Source organism: Onychomys torridus, chromosome 4 (assembly GCF_903995425.1).
Source record: "Onychomys torridus chromosome 4, mOncTor1.1, whole genome shotgun sequence".
Taxonomy (NCBI): domain Eukaryota; kingdom Metazoa; phylum Chordata; class Mammalia; order Rodentia; family Cricetidae; genus Onychomys; species Onychomys torridus.
This window is the reverse complement of record NC_050446.1, coordinates 14,915,143-14,936,997: the sequence shown is the minus strand read 5'-3', so window position 1 is coordinate 14,936,997 and position 21,855 is coordinate 14,915,143. Positions and strand designations below refer to the sequence as shown.

At 44.5% G+C, this 21,855-nt stretch overlaps 1 protein-coding gene across 9 annotated transcripts in view; it reads right to left on the bottom strand.

Moving 5' to 3' along the window:
* Window positions 1-21,855, bottom strand: part of Ehmt1 (euchromatic histone lysine methyltransferase 1) — a 171,807-nt gene that overhangs the window by 67,501 nt on the left and 82,451 nt on the right. For 6 of the 9 annotated variants that reach the window (XM_036183439.1, XM_036183445.1, XM_036183444.1 and 3 more), the window contains 4 exons: window positions 12,835-12,992; window positions 12,313-12,501; window positions 4,043-4,120; window positions 2,386-2,506 (listed from right to left, as the gene is read on the bottom strand). In XM_036183439.1, the coding sequence (XP_036039332.1) occupies window positions 2,386-2,506; window positions 4,043-4,120; window positions 12,313-12,501; window positions 12,835-12,992 (546 nt within the window). The remainder of the gene's footprint in view (window positions 1-2,385; window positions 2,507-4,042; window positions 4,121-12,312; window positions 12,502-12,834; window positions 12,993-21,855) is intronic. The other 3 variants (XM_036183441.1, XM_036183448.1, XM_036183446.1) reach the window with 1 other exon arrangement.

Here is a 21,855-nt window from a genome sequence, read left to right as displayed (position 1 = left end):
TATCTTTTAATCTTGGATCCAAAAACACTTGTGAAAGCCAACAGTGAAAACCACATGGATTTTCTTATCTCAAAGGAAAACCTGAGGTGAAATAAATGGAAATATAAATGAATGGACAAAGAAGGAGCTCAGGAAGGCACACAAGCCCTATATCAACAAACATGAGAATCTCTATAGTCCTTCCCATGTCATGTGGCTGTCTCATACGCACTAGCCCACAACCTTTCCTGTCAGAAAAAGCTAGACCAACAATTGAACAAGGCTGTCTGTGTAGCATGAAGATAATAAGCAAGTGAGCAAATAAGGCAGATTAGAAAACTCAGAAAAGCCACCGACATACCATCGTTGACCAAAACCTCAAAGCAATAAATAACATAAAAATTTCATTTGGGGGCTGAAGAGATGTCTCAGTGGTTAAGAATACTTGCTGCCTTTGAAGAAGACCTGGATTCTGTTCCCAGAACCCAAATAGTGGCTCACAATCATCTGTGACTCCAGATCCTGGCCTCTGGGGTCACCAAGCATGTACATGGTGTGCATACACATATGGAGATACTCATACACATAAATAAGAATAAGTACATATTTAAAAAAGAAAAAGTAGCAATGGTTTATTTGGCTGACTGTAACAGATCAACTGCATTCCTAAAAAGGGAGCTGACTCCTCTTCACACATTCAAATACTGCCTCAAAGTGCATCAAGGATCTGAATGCTGAAAACCTTCACAAGAAAATGTAGACTAAACCCCGGGAGCCTGGTTTACTCAAAGATATCTTTTTGTTTTGTTTTTCGAGACAGAATTTCTCTGTGTCACCTTGGCTGTCCTAGAACTCACAGAGATTTGCCTGCCTTCGCATCCCAAGTGCTGGGATAAAAGACATGCACCACTACCACCCAGCTTACACAGATTTCTTAGAACAAAACTGGCTTACTCACAGATTTCTTATAACAAAAAAGTAAGAACCATAAAAGAAAACAATTCATAATTTGACTTCAATGAAAATTTTTACTAGCTCTTCTTACCTAGATATATTGATAGGAAAATGGAAAAGCAAGCCACATACTAGGTACAAAACATGTAAAATATTCATCTGATTAAAACTCTATCTGGAACATTTAAAGAGCTCCTACAACTCAGTGAGAAGATAAATGGTCTAAATTTAGAAGTGAATGCAGAACAAATACATACTTCACAAAAGGCAATACACACAAGCTAAGAAAGATCCATCTCATTATCGACCTGATCAAAACAAACAGAAGCTAATGAGGAACACTACTGCACACCCTCCAACAGCACAAGTTATACAGACCCCAACAAGCAATGTAAGGACAGAGGGGATCTAAGCCCCAAGTACTGGTATGGTGATGTACAATGGGACCCAAAGACTTGAGCACACTGTACGATACTGAGCTAGGCCAGCCAGAAAGATGTTAAAAACCTGTATAATGAGTGCTGCATTCAGACATTCATATCAACTTCCTTTCCAAGAGCCAACCCAGCAAAGACCAGGGTCCACCCACAAGAAAATGAGTAATAAGTGACAGCATCACACACAGTTGGTACACTTCTCAGAAGGCAACAAAACAAACTGCTGTGGACATATATGAGAGGAGGGTATTCAAAACAATTATCTCAAAGGAGCCAGAGCAAAGGAAAAAAAAAAAAAAAGAGTGTACATTGAGCAATTCCATTCATATAGAATTCTACAAAGTACTAGACTATCAGCTAAACAGAAAATCAGGGGCTTTCTGGGAATGGGGAGGTGGTCACAGGGTAAGGGAAGGTTATCTAGGGCAGCAGAGAAAGGGAGACCTAGAGGGAAAAAACAATGGTGACCTGATCCTAGTGAGAGTTCCATACTATAATTTGTATACATGTCACTGTATGCCAGGCACAATTCAACAAAGCTACACAATGAACTTGGCACACTAACCCTTTGAACCTCTGATCTGAAGGACATGTTGCTGATCTCACCTTAACAAACTACTACTAAGGACTATGAATGAGTCACAAACCACTCAAGCCACAGAGGCAGCCAGGAATCACAGACTTCCTTCTTCTGCATGGTAGGAGAAATGTCCACCCAGGACAAAAGGCACTCCTCTGTGCACGTGACATCCACCCAGGACAAAAGGCACTCCTGTGTGCAGGTGACAAACTAGCCATGCTGGCTCAGTGGTCAGAATTGACGCCAGCATCAACTAGGTTTACTAGAAAGAGACTACCTGAGGATCACTTAAGTCTCTCTAAAGAAGTCATTTCAAATATTTTTCACAGATCATCCTCTTTTCAAGTGAAATCCGTCACACAGACCAGCCCCAGGCCAGCTTTCTGCTGATACACCCCACAAAGCTTGCAGAGGCCCCAGCTCCACTGTGCTCACCAAGCACGCTGCTTGGCTTCTTTCTACTTCTCCGCCTCCTTTTCCGAGCAGGCTTGATCCAGGGGCTGTCAGTCTTCCCTCTCCTCTTGAGAAATTTCTTCTTCATACTGGATTCAGAACTCTGGAGGACCAAAGGGCATGTACATCAAAGGCAAAGCAGGGGGAGCTCCTGAGAGCAAAAACGACTATGAGTTGTTTGCCTCAAAAATCAAATAGTTGCTATATCTAGATTCTTCCTCTAAAAGACTCACTTCACTTTTGGGCATGTTTCCGGGTTACATTCTAAAGACACCTATGCTGTTCTCACTAAGCTGAGTTCTTTTAGAGGCAACAAAATAAGAAAACTAAAATAGAATTTAAGTTTTATTTGAGTTTAGCAAAATGGAAAAGAATAATTGGAAATTTCTACTCAGAACTAAGTAACTAAACTCAATAAATAATCTATTTTTCATTTATATGTATCCACTCATCTTGCTCAGGAAGGAACAAATAATGTTCAATGTACCCTAGAATCCACACAAGCACTTACTACATGGATAACAAGAAAGAAGTATCATCAATTTACAACAATGCAAGAGGTTGCTATCTGTTCCCATGTTGTAAGTGTAGAAAGAACATCTAACAGCCATGAATCACAACTGACCTACAGCACCAATTCTAATGCTGGGAGATGCTGGAAAGAGGTCACATGAAGAAAGCACATGGGTTTCTCAAACCTACGTCCTAAAGACATATACAGACACTGGAGACCCTAGGCTGATACACAAGAAGAGGCACATGGCACAGCATGCCAAGCCATCCCAATTATAAGGAAGCATGTCCACTTGCCCAAGCTGTGGGTTGGATGTCTGGGTTTATGTCAGTCACCCCAGCAAAATGTGCTGAGGAACATCTCCAGCACACATGCTTATGTTGTCCAGGTTCCTCGCTACAAACAACCCCATGTTCCACCCTATGTTTCCATACAGAAAAACTTCTGGAAAAACTTCAATAGGCGCTGCAAAACAGTTTTTACTGTCTGAATCATCCTACAGTACCCCAGGAAATAATGCTTCATCACCAAACCTAAGGATCCTGTATATGTCTTCCTTTCCTTGACCACAGCAGCCTGACAGCAGGGCACACTTTCTCCCTCTTCAGTTCTTGGTCCAGAACTTTATCTTACACATAGAACTTCTTCCTCAAGCTCATAAACTTCTTATCTCCTCTACTCAATACTCACACGTGGGATACTCCGAAGACTCCAATCTAGGGATTCACCTGTTTCAAACCTACCCAGCTCCTGCTAATCCCCAGATTCTAACTACAAGGTAAAAGAGACTCCACCTCAATGCAGCTCAAGTCCAAAAGTACCTTCTCTTTCAGCAGCCAATGCAGCCCAACTCATCACTGGTATGAATAACCAAAATATGGAACCATACCTTACCCTCAAAGCCAAACAGCCCTAGGCATGCCTGGCCTGCTGTTGGATCCCAACAACCAGATCATCACACTTGCTCTGCTAGCCTCTGAGCTACAACTCTAAGGAACCTCTTCACCACCTTTCCTTCAGGAAAGACCCAGGGCATCCTGTGACTCTCATCATACACAGGAGATACTAAAAGTGACCTCACCTGCACACCTGAATTCTATGAACATAAAATAAATGTCAGATTACCAGGTCAGACTCATCTCCGCCGTCTTCATCCTCCCCTGTGTCGGGGGACTCCTGCTCCTCCTCTGAATCTCCATCCATCTGATCATGGCACAGGACAGAGAGAAAACCAAGTAAAAAACAAAAACCAATTAGATCTTTTAGTAGAAGACAAATGAATCCAAAACTAATGTTAATAACACTGGCAGACATACATGGAAGGATCCTCATTGTCTCTCCCATTGTAGAAACAAGCTGCTGGCTGGTTCTGGCCAAGAAGTTCCCAGAGAACAAGATATCATGAGTTTCTGCTCTCAATCCCTGCTAAGATTCTCCATCACAAATGGACTCACTCTGACGACTCAAATTCATTAACTGCTGCTTGGAAATTACTGTGCATGCAAGGCAGGCCAGATATCTGTAAAGTGGTAACACACACACACACACACACACACACACACACACACACACACACACACACACGGAGGGAGAAAGGGAGGGGGAGAGAGAGAGAGGAAAGAGAAGGGGGAGAGGAGAGAGGAGGGAGGGAGAGCATGCAAGCATATTCTGAAGGGATATAAAATAATACACACTCTAACCTACCTTGACTCACCCAAGAGTAATCTAGTCCCTAAAGTCATCAGTGCTGTGTTGCCTGGCCACTTCCCGCCACATTGAGCCTACGCCTAAATGTTTCCCTGCTGGATACACTTCAGTGAATTTACTCTTTTCTAATCACCGAGAAGTTTTGAAGTCCTTTCTATATCAGAACACCAAAGACAACTTTTCAAACTGTATTCATCTTTTCTATCTATACTGTCAATACATGAATACAGTGTCCACTCATCCCAGATGCACTCACTGCAAGGCAGGGCCATGGTCTCTGGCATGCTGTAGTCTGACTCTCTGTAGGGTGCACTCTTTTTTGTGATGTTCCCAGCTCAACAGAACCTATAAGGTTCACAGTCAAGCTGCATTGCAAACAAGACAAAGTCCTTCAATAAAAAGGCAAATGAGGATGGATGTGGAGCTCCTGAGTCAAATGGCACCCCTCTCCCATGATACCTCTCACTAACACCCTATATATGTCTTGTTTACCCACTCTCAACACTGCTGATGTTTCCTACATTCTCTCACACAATTCCAAGAACTGCTCTTAATCTCCACAACACTTAATTCAGAATTTGCAGCTCTACAGAAAGTTTGAATTAGATTTTGAAGAGACTATCTTGAGCTTAGAGATAAACCTAGAGACAATGCATTTTTCACTTGCACAAACTGCAGGTCTCTTGTTAACCACATTTAGCAAATTCCTGCTGTTCTCTTATACCACATTATTGCTGAAAGTGTTACCCTACGTGATAGGAAATCACAAACATGTCCACACGGTTGGGCTTTCCCGGCGGACCGCCTAGTTATTTCTGGTTCAAAATAGCCATTTCCAGGTCAGAACATCTCGCGTGGCTAGGACTCCGTGGCTTTACTTGGTTGCGTAAAGTGCGCGCAGCCATGTAATCTACGCACATGCATGGAGTAGCCACATGCGGTCCTGTACGCATGCGCGGCTCACTCTTTAAAAGCCGGCGCCATGTTGCAAAGGTCTCCCTCTCCTCCCTCCCCTCCCCTCCCCTCCCCTTCTCTTCTCTCTCTTCTCTCCTCTCCTCACTCACGTGTGTGCTTCACACAGGCCTGTCACATTCACATTTCTATCCTCTTTAATAAAAACTCTTCTGTGGTTTTGTCATATTCGGGACGTGTTCCTCGCAGGGTAAGAGTGCCTAAATAACTAAATAACTAACATTGGTGCTGAGAGGGAACGGGTGCTTCCAGGCACTTTGCGCCTGGAAACTCAGGAACTGGGACGGAAACTATGCGCTGAACTATCTGGGAACTCTGCTCCGTTCACAACAGATCACTCTCCATTAGCCTGGTCGCACAAATCCGCATGCAACACCGCTACTGATTGGTGAGTTTTCCCCTTTTCGGCTAGCGTAAACGGTTTCCTGAATCCGTGAGAATGACCGTTGAGCGTCCAGCCTCACTGGTTATTCTTGAGACAGGGGGGAACCCCTGGCCACGGTCTTCACTGCTACGGTCGGCCCCCATCGCGGGCCCAGATTTCCAGCCACCTCCCACATCTGCAGCTTGAGATATTTTTTGCGATGGGACCACCACACCGTCAGGTGCGTCCTGGGGCTGTGTGAAGCCGGCATGTTCTTCGCACCCGATGGGGCGGCTGGGCGTTAAGGGCTCCCGTTAAGGCGGCCTGTGCCCAAGATCTGTCCAGCCTCTGGGTGGTCTTGGCTCCGGATCATGTTTGTTTGTTTTTTTTTTCTGCCACTCCTCTGCAGACATGGGAAATAAGGCTTCCAACTCGATCAGCCCTAATTCTCGCTTAGACTGTCTTCTTGAGGCTTTAAAGATTCCTAAGCTTATCTGTCTCTGTACTGAGAGATGGCCCAAGTATGCTTTAAAAAATAACAAAAAATCCCAATCTTTTATGGGAGTTATCTAATTCTGGCCAGCGAACAGGCAAATGGAAAGAGTTGCTCTTTATCTTAGCTTTCTCTCTCTCTCAATAAAGCTCTAGAAAGGTAACCATGGCTTGTGATTGTTCCGCCAACCAGCACGCACCTCCAGCTGGCCGCCACGGGTGGTGGCCAGCCATGGGAAGCGCGGCTTTCCACTACTGATACTGCCACGATTTTTTACAGTGATTCTGCTGTTCTAATGGCTGAAATCTGAGCTATATGTTTGTGACGGACAATCCCGGGGGTTGTCCTCAGGCTGTGCTGGCAACAGCAGGCACATTTTTACTCAGAGCATAATGTCGTCTGGGGTCTACCAGGTGGACCACTGCAGCACAGTCACAGCCCTTCCCATCCCTTGAAGAAGAGGATGACGAACTTGAGCTGATTCTTAGATCTCTCTCCATTCTTTGGGGACGCCCAAGATTGGAGTCTGATCCTGGTTTGTTATTTTAATTTTTTATTTTCCACTCAGTTACAGCCATGGGACAGAGGGCGGATACCACCCACTTACATTGGCGGATGGGGCGGTACCGGTAAATCTGGCCACTTAACAGCTTTGCGGTATCGGTAACATTGACCGCATAACAGTGTGGCAAGTACGTCAGCCAGCGAACGGGAAAATAAGAGTTGTTTCATCTCCAAGCTTTCTGCTAAAGCTCTAAACCCTTTCTTTCCTTTCCCACTAAGGCGTCTGCCACGTGTAACCTTTTCTGTCTGACTTCCACGCCAGCGATGGGTGGGCTCAAATGCGCAGGCTTGGGAGGTTTGTAAGACTTGCCCTAACTCACCTTAACTCCACCCACTCATAATCAAATTGCCTTGAGAACCACAGACGGGTCTAAAAGCAGCTGAGATCTAAACAATTAAGTTTACAATAATCAGGATGGCTCCTAAGCCAGAAAAATCAGCTTATAGCCTCAGGCAAGTCTTCCAAAGGATCGGTTTACTGTCTGCCTACTGGCAGATCTTCCAAAAGCTGTCCCTAAGCCACCAATCGTCAGGAAAAATTCAGGACACAGAGTAAAATCCGTCTCTTGTTCCCGGCTAAAAGTTAAGTATCTGGAGAGCAAGGCTCCTGACCCCATGGGCAAAAGAGTCATCTGTGGCGTTTAAGGTGTGCCAGGGAAGAGATAAAAGCCTGAAAACAAAATTGCCAAATGCTGGCACTCGCTGACTCCCAAAAGCTGTTGGGTCCCTGTTTTAAATGAAAAAGGCCAAGGGCTAGCGAATGCCCTGCCCATCAACAGCCTTGTCCTTGTGCTGCCTAGAAAGACAACCAGTCAGCTGACTGCCCCCAGGCGCCAAGACACATGGGTACATCAAGCTAAGACCTCCAGCAAACCTAGGCTTGGCTACAGACACAGCAGGGAAGCGATCAGTTTCTTTCCTTCTGGACACCAGAGCCATTGACTCAGTCCTGGGAGTTTTAGGATGTCACTCCTATTGTCGGGAACAGAGGACAGCCTTACTTACCTCACCAGATTTAATTGTACTTTCAGAGTTAATGAGAAAGATTTCCAACTAAGATAAGAGCTCATTGTCTCACTTTAAAGTTACCGCCTGTGTTTCTCATGTGCATACAGACAGGGCCATCTTTGCCTTGTCCCTAATTCAAAAAATAAGTTCTCTTCCACTCTCAAGCTCCGGAAGACACCAGGATCCACTGCCTTGTCACCAATTCCAGAGGAATAAGGTATCACCCCTTTCCTTCCCAACTAGGGCCACATAGAGCCAGAGGCAAAAGGGACCATCAAAATATACAGGTGGTAAGGATATAACAATCTTTCACTGTTCAATACTCAGCAACTGATCACCTGTGTAAATGCTAAACTAACAAAACAAAAAGGTGCCGTAAATAAACCACCTGGAATAATGCTTGTCTCAGGTAAAAATTAAGCAGAGTACTAAAACATCACAGCCACCTTTTTAACATGTCTCCATCCAGACAGGCCAGATCAACCTCAGATAAATGTCAACTCCAAAAACAAAATAATAATGAGTCTTTTCTCTAAGCTTTTATGTCACCAGTGTCCTGTCAGACAGAAGGTTCCCAGCCATACCATGAAGGACGGACAGCTGCAGGACAAGGCATGACAGAACTTCATCCCAGGACCAGCCACACCATGAAGGATGGACACAGCTGCAGGACTTCATCCCAGGACTTCAGGAGCCAGCCTCCCCATTTCCCTTCAAGGACCAATCGACGTCCACCATTCAGCCTGAAGCAGTCTTAGAGAGAAACGGCGCCCATACCCATTCATCCCATTTTTTTTTCTTTTTTTAGGAACATGAGAGTTGGGAATGATATGAAATCACAACATGTCCACACAGTTGGGCTTTCCCGGCGGACCGCCTAGTTATTTCCGGTTCGAAATAGCCATTTCCAGGTCAGAACATCTCGCGTGGCTAGGACTCAGTGACTTTACATGGTTGCATAAAGCGGGCGCATGCATGGAGTAGCCACATGTGGTCCTGTACGCATGTGTGGCTCACTCTTTAAAAGCCGGCGCCATGTTGCACATGTCTCTCTCTCTCTCCTCCTCCTCTTCTCTCCTCACTCACGTGTGTGCTTCACAGAGGCCTGTCACATTCATATTTCTATCCTCTTTAATAAAAACTCTTCTGTGGTCTTATCATGTTTGGGACGTGTTCCTCGCGGGGTAAGAGCGACTAAAGTAACACTAGGTACTCTGAAGATGTTAAGAATCACAGTTAAGCTTCTAGATGTTGCGGGGTTTGTCTTTCAGATTACTGATCTTTGAAGGATTCACAGACATCATCCTTAAGACAACCCAAGTATGGACACAGAGAAATGAACACTTATGTCTGGACCTCTGTATTTAAGACAGGGTCTCTCCATGTAGCCCTGGCTGTCCTGAAACTCATTCTGTAGACCAGGCTGGCCTCAAACTCAGAAATCCACCTGCCTCTTTCTCTCAGTGCTGGGATTAAAGGTGTACATGCCCATATCCAGCTAATTTTCTATTTGATGTTTAAAAAACATGACTAGGAGGAAGCTGAGCAGTGGTGACACATGCCTTTAATTTCAGTACTCGGAAGGCAGAGCCAGACGGATCTCTGTGAGTTCAAGGCCAGCCTGGTCTACAGAGCAAGATCCAAGACCAGCACCAAAACAACACAGAAAAACCCTGTCTCAAAAAAAAAAAAAAACAAAAACAAAAAACCATGACTAAACAGGTATCTCCATGACAGGTAAGGTGACCTGCTGATGTCCCACGCAACCTAAGTCAGAAGCTCATTTTTTAGTAAAAGGGGGGAACCTATAGGGCCCTGGCCCCCATTTTAGGTAACTGTTGCCTTGCTTGCTGACCTTGACCTTGATATCCTCCCTATGCTAATTCCCTGCAAGATTCCACCTTCCTGAGTGCTTAAGGGAAGTTCCTTGTCTGTGCATCCTGCATATTGGGCGTTAACAGTTTAGATGCAAGGTTGTAAAACATTGTGAACTTCTGCCCTCAGGGTTCTCCCATTGTGCTGTAAGCCTGTATTTAAGACCTCCTCCCTCCTTCAATAAACAGCATTCAAAAAAAAAAGAAAGAAAAAAATTGAAGACAGTGATGTTCTAGAACAGAAGTGGTGATGGTGTCATGGACCAATGAGGATGCTGGACTAAAGTCTATCAAATTGTGCAAACAGGAAAATTGTATACTATGTGAATTATCTGTCAATAAAGATCTTTAAAAGAAATTGTACTGTTTCAAATAGTGCTCAGAAGGAGCTGACTGAGACGCAAACACCTCCAACCCTCTTCGAACCTGTCTAGCAGTGTCTGTGGATTAACAGGCACAGTTACTTAGTCCCAGTGTGCATCAAGAAGTCACCTGTGCACAGGACTGTGGGACTGTCATATCAAACAGCCTTATATAGAGTGCCCATAAAGAGTGTAATGGACATCAAAATAGGAAGAGAATCCAATAAAGGAACACTGTATCATGGTGGTACTCAGTACAGTCTCAGGATCCATATATACTCTTTAAAAGGATTACTAAGAACTATGAAGCACTTTTATTAATTTGCCTACTGACACTTACTCCAGTAGCCTTGGGCTGAGACTCAAGATTACATGAACAGTTAATTGGGCACCAATGCAAAGACAGCAACACAAGTAACTCTCCAAGGACACAAGAGGCAGACAACATCTCAGCCCAGAATGCTAGTTCCTGTCTTACAGGTCTCTTTAAAGAGACCACCTGGATTCTGCAATAATGAAAATTAACAAAGCTCCAAACATAGTGGATGAAATAAACTGTAAAACAGTAAGAAAATAAAAAATAAATAAAATAAAAAGACATACACTATGTGGTTCTGCTTATATAAGAACAAAACAAAACACAACAATTTTAGTGCTGGAACTCAAGCAAGAGGCATTCTTGCCTATTTAGTTATATGATGGGATCTTGGAATGCAACACTGGTTAGTCTCCAACTCTTCAGCTCAATAAATCCTACTGCCTCAGTCTCCCAAGTATCTGGGACTATAGGGACATGACATCATTCCTGACTTATCACTGAAAACACCAGCTGGAAACTAGGCACTGGGGATGCACACCTTTAATTCCAGCACTTGGGAGGCACAGACAGGCAGATTTCTGTAGTAGAATATTATTTTAAAGTGTGTTACTTTTGTTTATGTTGCATTTGTTTAATTGTGCCTGTATAAAACACCTGATGGTTTAATGAAGAACTGGCCAATAGCAAGGCAAAAGAAAAGATAGGGGTGCTGGCAGGCAGAGAGTATATATAGAAGGAGAAAATTAGGAGGAAAGATCTAAGACCTAGGAACCAGAGACAGAGGAAGACTCCAGGGTCCAGCCACCCAACTACACGGCAAGCCACTGAGTAAGAGTAAGATTTACAGAAGAGAGCGGGAAAAGCCCAGGGGCAAAAAGTAGATAGGATAATTGTTAAGAACAGAACAGGTGGCAAGAAACAAAACCAAGCTAAGGCATTCACAATCAAGAACCTCCGTGAGTGATTTATTTGAGAGCAGCCCCCCCACCCCCGACCCCAAAGAGTAAAAAACCAACAACAGATTTCTGAGTTCAAAGCTAGCCTGGTCTACAGAGTGAGTTCCAGCACAAGCAGGGCTACACAAAGAAAACCCTGTCTCAAAAAACAAAACAAAAAAGTCATTTATGCATATGTACACCTTGTGGCTTTTCTTTGTGATTTAGTAAATCTAGTTAAGAGATTCCTAAGAATGACTCAATCTTTTCTGATCATTACTATTTTAACACACAGCTATATTTTACTATTAAGAGATTTTATGAGAATGTTGCCTAAGAATGAGCCACAGTGCTTTTTCTATATTTATTCTTCAAAATGGTTTACATAACAAAACTATTGCTGACTCAATAAGATTTATTCTAGTCATCTGATTCCGTTTCCCACTGGTCACATTTTCTTTTTGGCTTGCCTTTTGTTTCTTGGTTCTTTTGCTAGCTGACAGTCATTTAATTTTTTTTTCCCTCTTTTGTGTTCTCTGTAGTTCTGGCAGGCTGGGAACTCACTATATAAACCAGACTGGCCTTGAACTCAAAAATCAGCCTGCCTCTGCCTCCTGAGTGCTGGAATTAAAGGCATGGGCCACCATGCACAGTTACTTTTTTATGATGTTGAATGAAAAGCAAGAAAAAAAAAATCACTAGTGTATAACAATGCCCAAAGCACTACCTCTTAGAACCTAAAGTCAACTTCATGATTTCATTCACTAGTGCTACCAGCGGGGGAAGTGGAGCCCTACCTTCACAGCACGGTCAGTCTCAGACATGCTCTCTTTAGAAGTCCTACTGTCCTCGGTGGGAAATGCAGCAGCCTGCTCAGCTCCATGGTCCTCGTCATCCTCCAGCTCATCTGAGTCTTCATCTTCTGAATCCATCTCCAAGCTTTCCCCATTTACATGCAGGGCACTGTCACCCAAGGCTTTCTCGCCCTGGAACACAGTAACACAGCTCTCAAAGTACTGCTGCCCAGCACATAAAAACTCACTCACTATGAACTCTATGATAGGAGATGTAAAGGTCTGCCAGTACTAGGGGCACAATGGAACCTACCACCTGAAGAATAACCCAGAAAGAATTCCTGGAGTGTGTGTTGGGAGTCTTCAATAAGTCACCTACATAAGACTATGCTACAGCAGAGGAGTTCAAGAACTCTAGGCCTTCCGTGGTGATTAAGAACAAAATGTTCTTTTGGCCAAAGAGACCTTGGAACCAGGAACACATTTCCAAGAATATGTGGCACACAACTCCCATACCACTCTTACCTTAGCGCCCACAGTGGAATGAGTTATGCTCTTAAACATTTCAATCACCGTCCTTTGCTTTAATACTTTGGTCTTTTTCTTGGGAACTAAGCTATAAGTTCCCATTCTTCGTTTTTTCTTCCGAGATACTGCAGCTGCTAAAACAAAAGGCAAGCAAGCTAAAAAAAAAAAAAAGTCAAAAGGGACAAGAAAGGAAAAGAGACACCATTCAAATGTTTTTAGAGGTAGAAGACAGGCTATAAAGTTTATCAGCAAACCCTATTACTTTAGACACACTTCTATTGGCATCAACACGAGAGTATAACAGGAATTGCTTACTTGGGACAAATTGAGAAAGCTGAAGCACTTCCAAGAAGACCATGCATCATTGAAAATAAACGGAATAAACATTACTGCCCCCACCTTCTAGGCAGAAAAACCACAAATCATCAGAAACAAGGCCTTAATAATAGTCGCCATGGCCTTGAACACAAGCTCTGCCCTGAGAAGTCCTCTCCTTTCATCCTATGCCTGAAAGGAGCTTTGTGTGCACCAGGCATGACCAAGGTTGAGAAGATTGAGAAGGCTCACCATGGAGTGAGCCCAACTAGTCTTCCCAGGATATGGAAATCTCACTCATAGGTGGCCTCTGTGTATATCCATTTTCTGGGACCTTTCCCCAACCTTTGAGCATTAAACAGAAAGAAGACCCTTGAAATACTGTCTAGCTCACTTTAACAGTCAGTTCTAGGGGCTGGGAGTAATATTTTTTAAACAAGAAGTGACAACAAGAAAATAGAGAGGGATTCTCATGAACTCCAGACCCTTTTGAGCAAAGAAAAAAGATTCTCTGCAGTTTTTCTGTTTGTTAGTTTGTTTTATGTTTTAATTCCAAATCAAAGATCACCACTGTAGCATAGAGTAAGCTATTGGAGGCCTGGGTAAAAGCACATCATGTTTTAATTTTATAACAAAGAAAAAGAAAGAATGGAGAATATGCACAAGCATTAAGCACCTAAATTAGGTGAGTCATGTAACAATGCTTGCAGCACCATCTCCATAGCCAACAACTCCTCCTCAATAAAGGGCTACAGGAGCCAAAGAAGCACCTTCTCAGTAGTAACTCTTCAGTAATGCCTTTTCTTAACTCATCACAGTAAATCATGATGGTTAATGTAACAGAGCAGGGCACTGCATCTGTTCATAGATATATATGATCTATTAAGCACCTGGGCATTATGAACAGGTAGCTGGGGGAGGTGAATACGGGGAGCTGCTGCCATGTTCCAGGAGAGGCCTTCAGGTGGAGGGTCTAGACCAAGGAGAGGGAAATCCTATGAACACTGGCAGTTTAGAAAAGACTCAAGGGCTAGTGTCTGGTACACAGAGCATTGAAGCAAGAAACCCCAGTATGGTGGTTTGAATTAGATGGCCCCCATAAGTATCAGGCATTTGAATACTTGCTTCCCAGTTAGTGGCAATCTGAAAAAGATTAAGAGGTATGATCTTGTTGGAGGAGGTTTCAAAACCTCTCAGCCATCTCCAGCGTACCACCACATGTACCTCAGTACATGCTTTCTGCTTGTTTGTGGATCAGGATGTGAGTTCTCAGGTCTCCAGCGTCACTCCTGCCTGCCACCATACTCCTTGCTATGATAGGAGCCAAAAGCCTAAAATGAACTCTAACTTCTATAAGTTGCTTTGGTCATGGTACTGTGTCACAGCAATGGAAAAGAAACTAAGATACTAAGACACTACCAGCACCTGCAGCACATTTTAAGATCGATACGCCAGCACGTATCAGTAAGGAAAGAACAAGCAGGGAAGATAACAGAAAGGTTAGGGTACTAGGATGCAATCAGTGTGGTAGTGATGGGATCAGGGCAGGGCTGGCAAGATGGCTCAACAGGCAAGATTGCTCTGGAAGCCTGATGAACTGAGTTCAATACCCAGACCCGGTACAGGTGGAAGGGGACTCCACAAAGCTTTCCTTTGGCTTCCAGATGCACACTGTGGCATGCCACGCACGCTCCACATCATATACACATAATAATAAAGGGTTTTTCAATTTTTTAAAGGTTTTTTTTTTTTTTTTTTAAATTTTGGTATTTGAGTGCTCTACCGGCATGTACGCCTTTATGCTGAAGAGGGCATCAGACTCTACTAGCAATGGTTGTGAGCCGTTGCTGGAACTGAACTCAGGACCTCTGGAGGAGCAGTCGGTGCTCTTAACTCCTGAGCCATCTCTCCAGCAGCCCCCAAGGAGAAAGAGGAAGAGGAGTGCAAGCAGGCAAGTAGGCAGGCAGGCAAGCTGGTTCCAGATTTCACAAAGTAGACAGGGCTAACAGGAATCGAGAGGAGGGAAAAGCAGTTAGGTGCACACGAAAACACTCTCCCTAAGACTACCACAGATGCTGTCACAGCCCTCCGGTGCTTTGTTCCCGCAAATCAGAACCTACAAAGTACTGGGTCAACTCCACCTTTCTCTTGTCTGTCTGTAAAGCCCATGGCTATTCCAGGCCTCTATGCCCGCCACCAACCCACACAGAGCCAAACATCAAGACGCACAGGCAAATGCAACACTTCCCATCTACGGAGTGTCCAAAGGTGATGGGCCACATGGTACAAGAGAGTTTCTCCCTGAAGGTTCCACTGCAGCATAGCAACAATCCATAATGTCCAATTAAGAGTGAAAACTCCTACTGGTCTTTGGAATTAATTACTTTCTAGGACTGGCTTAAGAAATATATAGCATAAAATGTGTCTTAGTTGTAGTTAGTTACTATTGCTGTGAAGAGACACCATGACCAAGGCAGCTTATAAAAGAAAGCATTTAATTGGGGACTTGCTAACAATTTCAGAGGGTTAGTCCATGACTGTTATGGCTGGGAGTGTGGTGGCAAGCAGGCATGATGCTGGTGAAGGAGGTAAGAGCTTACAGCCTGGTTGGCAGGCTGAGAAACACAGACAGAGACAGAGAGGCTGAATGACTGACTGGGCCATGTGTAAGCTTTTGGAACCTCAAAGCCCACTCTCAGTGACACACCCCCTCCAAGGCCACATCTCCTAATCCTTCCTACAGCCATGAACTGGGGAGCACACAGGAGCCATTCTTACTCAACACTAAACTTACCATCTGAGTCCATTAACTTACAGACATTAAACTGTTCCTGAAGTTTGAAGAACGGGCCCCACATCCATCTCCATAGCTCTTTACATCTTGTAAAACTCAACTCTGTTCCCATTAAACACCAACTTCATATCTCCAATTCCTTAGCTAATACCATCTATTGTTATACACTGTCTTCCTAATAGGTCACTAGGCGTGATAGTGAGTAGAATTATTCCCTTTTCCAACCCTTGATTCCTAAACCCATGGATTCTGCCTATGGGAGAAACCCTACCATGGATGCTGATTCAAAGCCTTCTGGAGAACCCCGGCCCGGCCCTGGCTGAACCTAATTAGCGCTATAACCGGGTCTTCAAAAGGCTGTTCCATCTTTCTATCAGCAACAGCTTATGAGGATGGGGACATGATCCATGTTCCATGACCATGGATTCCATGACCATGTGAGCACTGTCACACTTCTCTGGCTATGAAGTAAATTCCTTGGTCAGAAGCAATTCTGTATGGATAAGGCATTCTACAAGTCTACAGATGGCAGTTTTGGAAGAAGCATTATAAGCATGAAGGCAGATCCATAAGCAGAATAAGCATCTACTCCAGTAAGGATAAAGCACTATCCTTTCCACAGAGGAAGAAGTCCAGTAGAGTCAATCTGCCAAGAGGTTGCTGACTGGTCACCCCAGGGAATGGTGCCATATCTGGGTCTTAATGTTGGTCTCTGCAGCCGGCAGATCTGACACTCAGCAGAAGCTGTAGCCAGGTCAGCCTTGGTGAGTGGAAGTCTATGTTGTTGAGCCCATGCATAACCCCCATCTCTGTCACCATGGCCGCTTTGTTCATGGGCCTACTGGGCAATGACAGGGATGGCTGGGGAAAGTGGCTGACTGTGCACAGAATGGGTCATCCTATCAACTTGATTACTGAACTCCTCCTCAGCTGGAGTCATCTTTTGGTGAGTATTTACATGGGACACAAGTATCTTCACATCCTTTGCCTATTTGGAAAAATCTATCCACATGCTTCTTCCCCAGATGTCTTTCTCACCAATTTTCCAATCATGGCCTTTTCAAGTCTCTCATCCAGCCAATCCATCGACTTCTGTTTTAGTTAGGGTTTCTATTGCTGTTAAGAGACACCATAGCCGGGTGGTGGTGGCTCACGCTTGTAATCCCAGCACTCGGGAGGCAGAGGCAGGTGGATCTCTGTGAGTTCGAGGCCAGCCTGGTCTACAAAGCGAGTTCCAGGACAGGCTCCAAAGCTACAGAGAAACCCTGCCTCGAAAAACCAGAGAGAGAGAGAGAGAGAGAGAGAGAGAGAGAGAGAGAGAGAGACCATGACCTACTGGACTAGGCCCTCTGGATAAGTGAGACAGTTGTTTAGCTTGAACTGTTTAGGGGGCCCCCAGGCAGTGAGACTAAGACCTGTCCTTAGTGCATGAGCTGGCTTTTTGGAACCTAGTGCCTATGCTGAGACACTTTGCTCAGCCTTGGTGCAGTGAGGAGGGGCTTGGACCTGCCTTATCTGAATATACCAGGCTCTGCTGACTCCCCAGGGGAGAGACTTTGCCTTGGAGGAGGTGGGAATGGGGGGTGGGTTGAAGGGAAAGGCTGGGAGGTAGGAGGAGGGAGAACAGGGGAATCCGTGGTTGATATGTAAAATGAATAGAAAATCTCTTAAGGAGAGAGAGAGAGACAGACAGACAGACAGACAGACAGAAGCGAGCGACCATAACCACTGGCTCCTATAAACAAAAAATATTTAATTGGGGTGGCTTACATTTTCAGAGGTTTAGTCCATTATTATTATGGCAGGACATGGCAGCTGTGCTAGAGAAAGAGCTGAGAGTTCTACATCTTGCAGGCAATTAACTTACTGGGAATTGCTTGAGAATATATGAGCCCTCAAAGGCTACCCCCACAGTGACACATTCCTCCAATAATAGTGCCACTCCCTTTGGGGACAATTCTCTTTCAAACCACCACAGGGACAGCCCGTGAATCAGAAAACAACTGCATATCTGCCAATTTCTCCTTCCAAACAAAATGTATGACCATGTGTAGTACCCAAACTTCTGCCCACTATGAAGATTTCCCTTCATCAGTGTTTTTCAGGATTGTCCCATAAAGGGATTGTAATGCTGCAGCTGTCCACTTCTGGGTGGTGCCTGTACAACATGAAGAACCATCAGAAAACCAGGCCCTACTCTTCTTTTCCTCAGTCAGTTGATCATAGCACACCCCATGAGGCTACAGGTGCATACTTAGCAGCAGATAGCATTGTAATGGGGAGAAACCATAGGCATTTGGGCAACTTCTTCAAATAACTTTTTGTTTTGTTTTGTTTTTCGAGACAGGGTTTCTCTGTAGCTTTGGAGCCTTTCCTGGAACTCACTCTGTAGCCCAGGCTGGCCTCAAACTCACAGAGATCCGCCTGCCTCTGCCTCCCGAGTGCTGGGATTAAAGGTGTGCGCCACCACCGCCTGGCCTCTTCAAATAACTTGCCTGTGCCTTCAGTCCCTTCTCAAGGCGAGTCACGTATACACTACTTCAATCTGATAACTTATTGCTTCTGTGCATGTCCTACTTTATGACTTGGTGAGTCAGAAAACACCCAGCTCATGATGGGCGGCTCAGGTCATATAGTAACTTGGGGGCCCATTGTCAAATGTTCAGTTTCCACTAGGGCTCAAGAGTAGGGCAACACCTGTCTTTCAAAGGGAGAATAGCTGACTGCTGCTGAAAGTAGAGCCTTGCTCCAAAGTCCCAAAGGTCTCTTCTGGGATTCACCTACAGGGCCTGCCACAGGCTCCAAACAGCATCCCTATCTGCCACAGACACCCCAAGTACCATCAGGACTGCTGGATCATATGGTCCAAGTGGCAGAGCAGTCTGCACAGTAGCCTGGACCTGCTGAAGAGCCTTCTCCTGTTCCGCACCCCACACAAAGCTAGCAGCTTTCCACGTCACTTGATATATGGGCTGGAATGAGGCACCTGAAGTGGGGAATGTGCTGACTCCAGAATCCAAATAGGGCCAGCAAACATAGTACTACTTTCTTGGTGGTGGTGGGGCCAGGTGCTATAACTTATTCTTCGCCTTAGAAGGAAAATCTCTGCATGCCTCCTAAAAAAAGGCCCTTGAATTTTAGCTGGATTTATTTTCCATCCTCTGATGAGCATGTATTACTAACAAGTCCAAGTGGTTGCTACCTCCTGCTCACTTGGTCCAATCAGCATTATGTCATCAATATAGAGGAACAATGTGATATTTTATGGAAAAAACAGACGATCAAAATCCCTTCTAACTAAGTTATGTTCCAGGGCTGGGGAATTAATATATCCTTGAGGTAAAACTGTAAAGGTAGACTGTTGGCCTTGCTAACTGAAAACAAATTGCTTCTGGTGGTCCTTATGGACCAGTACTGAGAAAAGGCATTTGCTGGATCAATAGCTGTACATCATGTACCAGGAGATATGTTAATTTGCTGAAGGACACCACATCTGGTACAGCAGCTGCAACTGGAGTCATTATTCATTTGATTGAGTTTTCGATAGTTAACTGCTGTTCTTCACGATCCATCTGTCCTCTGCACTGGCCATATGGGAGAGTTAAAAGAAGATGTGTTGGGGACCACCACCCCTGCATCTGTCAAGTCCTTGATGGCACTAATTTCTGCAGTTCCTCCAGCGATGCGATACTGTTTTTGGTTCACTATTTTCCCTACAAGAGGCAACTCTAAAGGCTTCCATTTAGTCTTTCCAATCATAACAGCCTCACTCCACAGGTCAGGGAACCAATGTGAGAACTCTGCTAACTTCTAAGTATATCTATCCCAGTTATACACTCCGGGACTGGAGAAATAACCACAGGATGAGTTTGGGGACCCACTGGACCTACTGTGAGTCAGACTTCAACCAGAACTCCATTTATCAATCACCTAGCTTCTATAAGCACCTACTTTAACTGGAGGGCCACAGTGTTTCTTGGGATCTCCCAAAATCAGCGTCAACTCAGAACCGGTATCCAGTAGGCCCCAGAAAGTCTGATTGTTTCCTTTCCTTCATTGTACAGTTACTCTTGTAAAAGTCCATAGGTCCCTCTAGGGAAGGACTGGGGAAAGGCTAACAGCAAAATGTTTAGGTGTTTTATCAAGGTCCTTCCTCAGGTGAACTTACTTGGGCATCCCTTCGATTCAAGGGGTTCTGGATGTGCAAACTGGCTCCAGTCTGGAAACTGGTTCACAGGCCAAGACTCCCTTGGCCATGATCCAATGTAACCTTTCATTTAAGAATTTTTTCACTTATACAGATCAAACAAAAATCTGTAGGCTTCTTATCTCTTTCATGCCTGGAAACACCACGACTGATTAGCCAGTACCAAAGGCCCAGATGACTCATGCCACCATAAAGTTCACTTTGCCTGTCATGACCATTACGGCTCGGCCCATTATGGTCAGACACTCTTGTCTGTGCTGCCCATTACAATAACTATAGTCACTTTGCCTTTGGCGATTCACTGCTGCCACCTGGCCCCTGTTACCTAGGGGCCCAATAAACCTACTGCATTTCATGCATCCAACTGAGCAACAGCATCTGCAACGCTAAGGAGTGGCACAAGAAAAAGGCAACAACAAAGCTCATCAATGCACTGGTTCCCTCTTGCCATTTGCATCTTACAGGATCAGGGAAGAGTGTGTCTTCCGGGCCTTCCGACTGTGGAGGATGTGGTTTTATGCAGCGTACCCACTCTAGCATTCCAATTTCCATGAGCCTTAAAATCCCTTCATCAACACTAAAGCCAAAGGATATCAGGCATCTCCAACTCCTTTTCAGTAAGCCATCTTCTGACAAAAGCTTCAGCCAATCATTCAAACAAACTTGGTGATGGGAGAAATCAAGTGCAATAACTTATCCTTCACCTTAGAAGGAATATCTCTGCATGCCCCATACCACTTAACTCCTAAAAATTTCACTGAGATAGAAGGATTCATTTCCTATCCTCTGATAAGCATATTGGTTACTAACAACCTCTTGTTTACTTGGTCCAATCAGCACAATGTCATCAATACAGTGCACCAATGAGATATTGGCTGGTCACCCAGGGGAATGAGACATTTCTGGGGCTCACTGTCAGTATCGGCTGTTGGCAGAACTTGCTCCAGCCCAGCACTGGAGAGGCCAGATATCTTTCTCAATATATTGTACTCTACATTATTTACTGAGGCAGGGTCTCTAGCTGAGCCCAAAGCTAACCAACTGAGTTAGTCTAGCTTCATCTGGAAACCCTGTCTCCTCAAGAGTTGGGATTATAGGCAGCTACCTGCCTGGCTTTTATGTGGGACTGGGAATTTGAACACCCATGCTTCTACTTGCATGGCAAGCACTTTATCCACTGAGCCATCTCCCTCGTTTATTTTCCCCATTCATTGCCTGGACTATGTATGCTCCACTGAATGGGATACACAAGGGCCCCATCCTCTGGCCAGCACAAGGCTTTTCACATTTGACACTGAAAAACAAAAGGGTAAAATACAGATCCTGTGGACTGATATCTTCCTGAGATGGAAATGAACTACCCTTGATAGCTCACCTACAGCTTCAGGCATAAAATGCACTTTTAGCCAAAGAGAATCTGTTCATCTTCTCTGCCTGCACTAAACTCACCGGTTCAACAGTGAAAAGGAGGGAAAAGAAGAGAGATTCTGTGATAATCATCATAGTATATTAAAGATTACCATCTAAAATGCGACAACTCTGATCCCATGCACACAGGAAACATACAGAAGGATGGGATGAGGTCTGAAGAACAGAACAGGATGGAAACTGTCCCAGCATTGGAGCTGTATGCATGCTTTTGCAAAAGTGTAGCTCCCTTTCTGCCACATTAATAGTTGCCTTATATATTCCTTAACTTCCA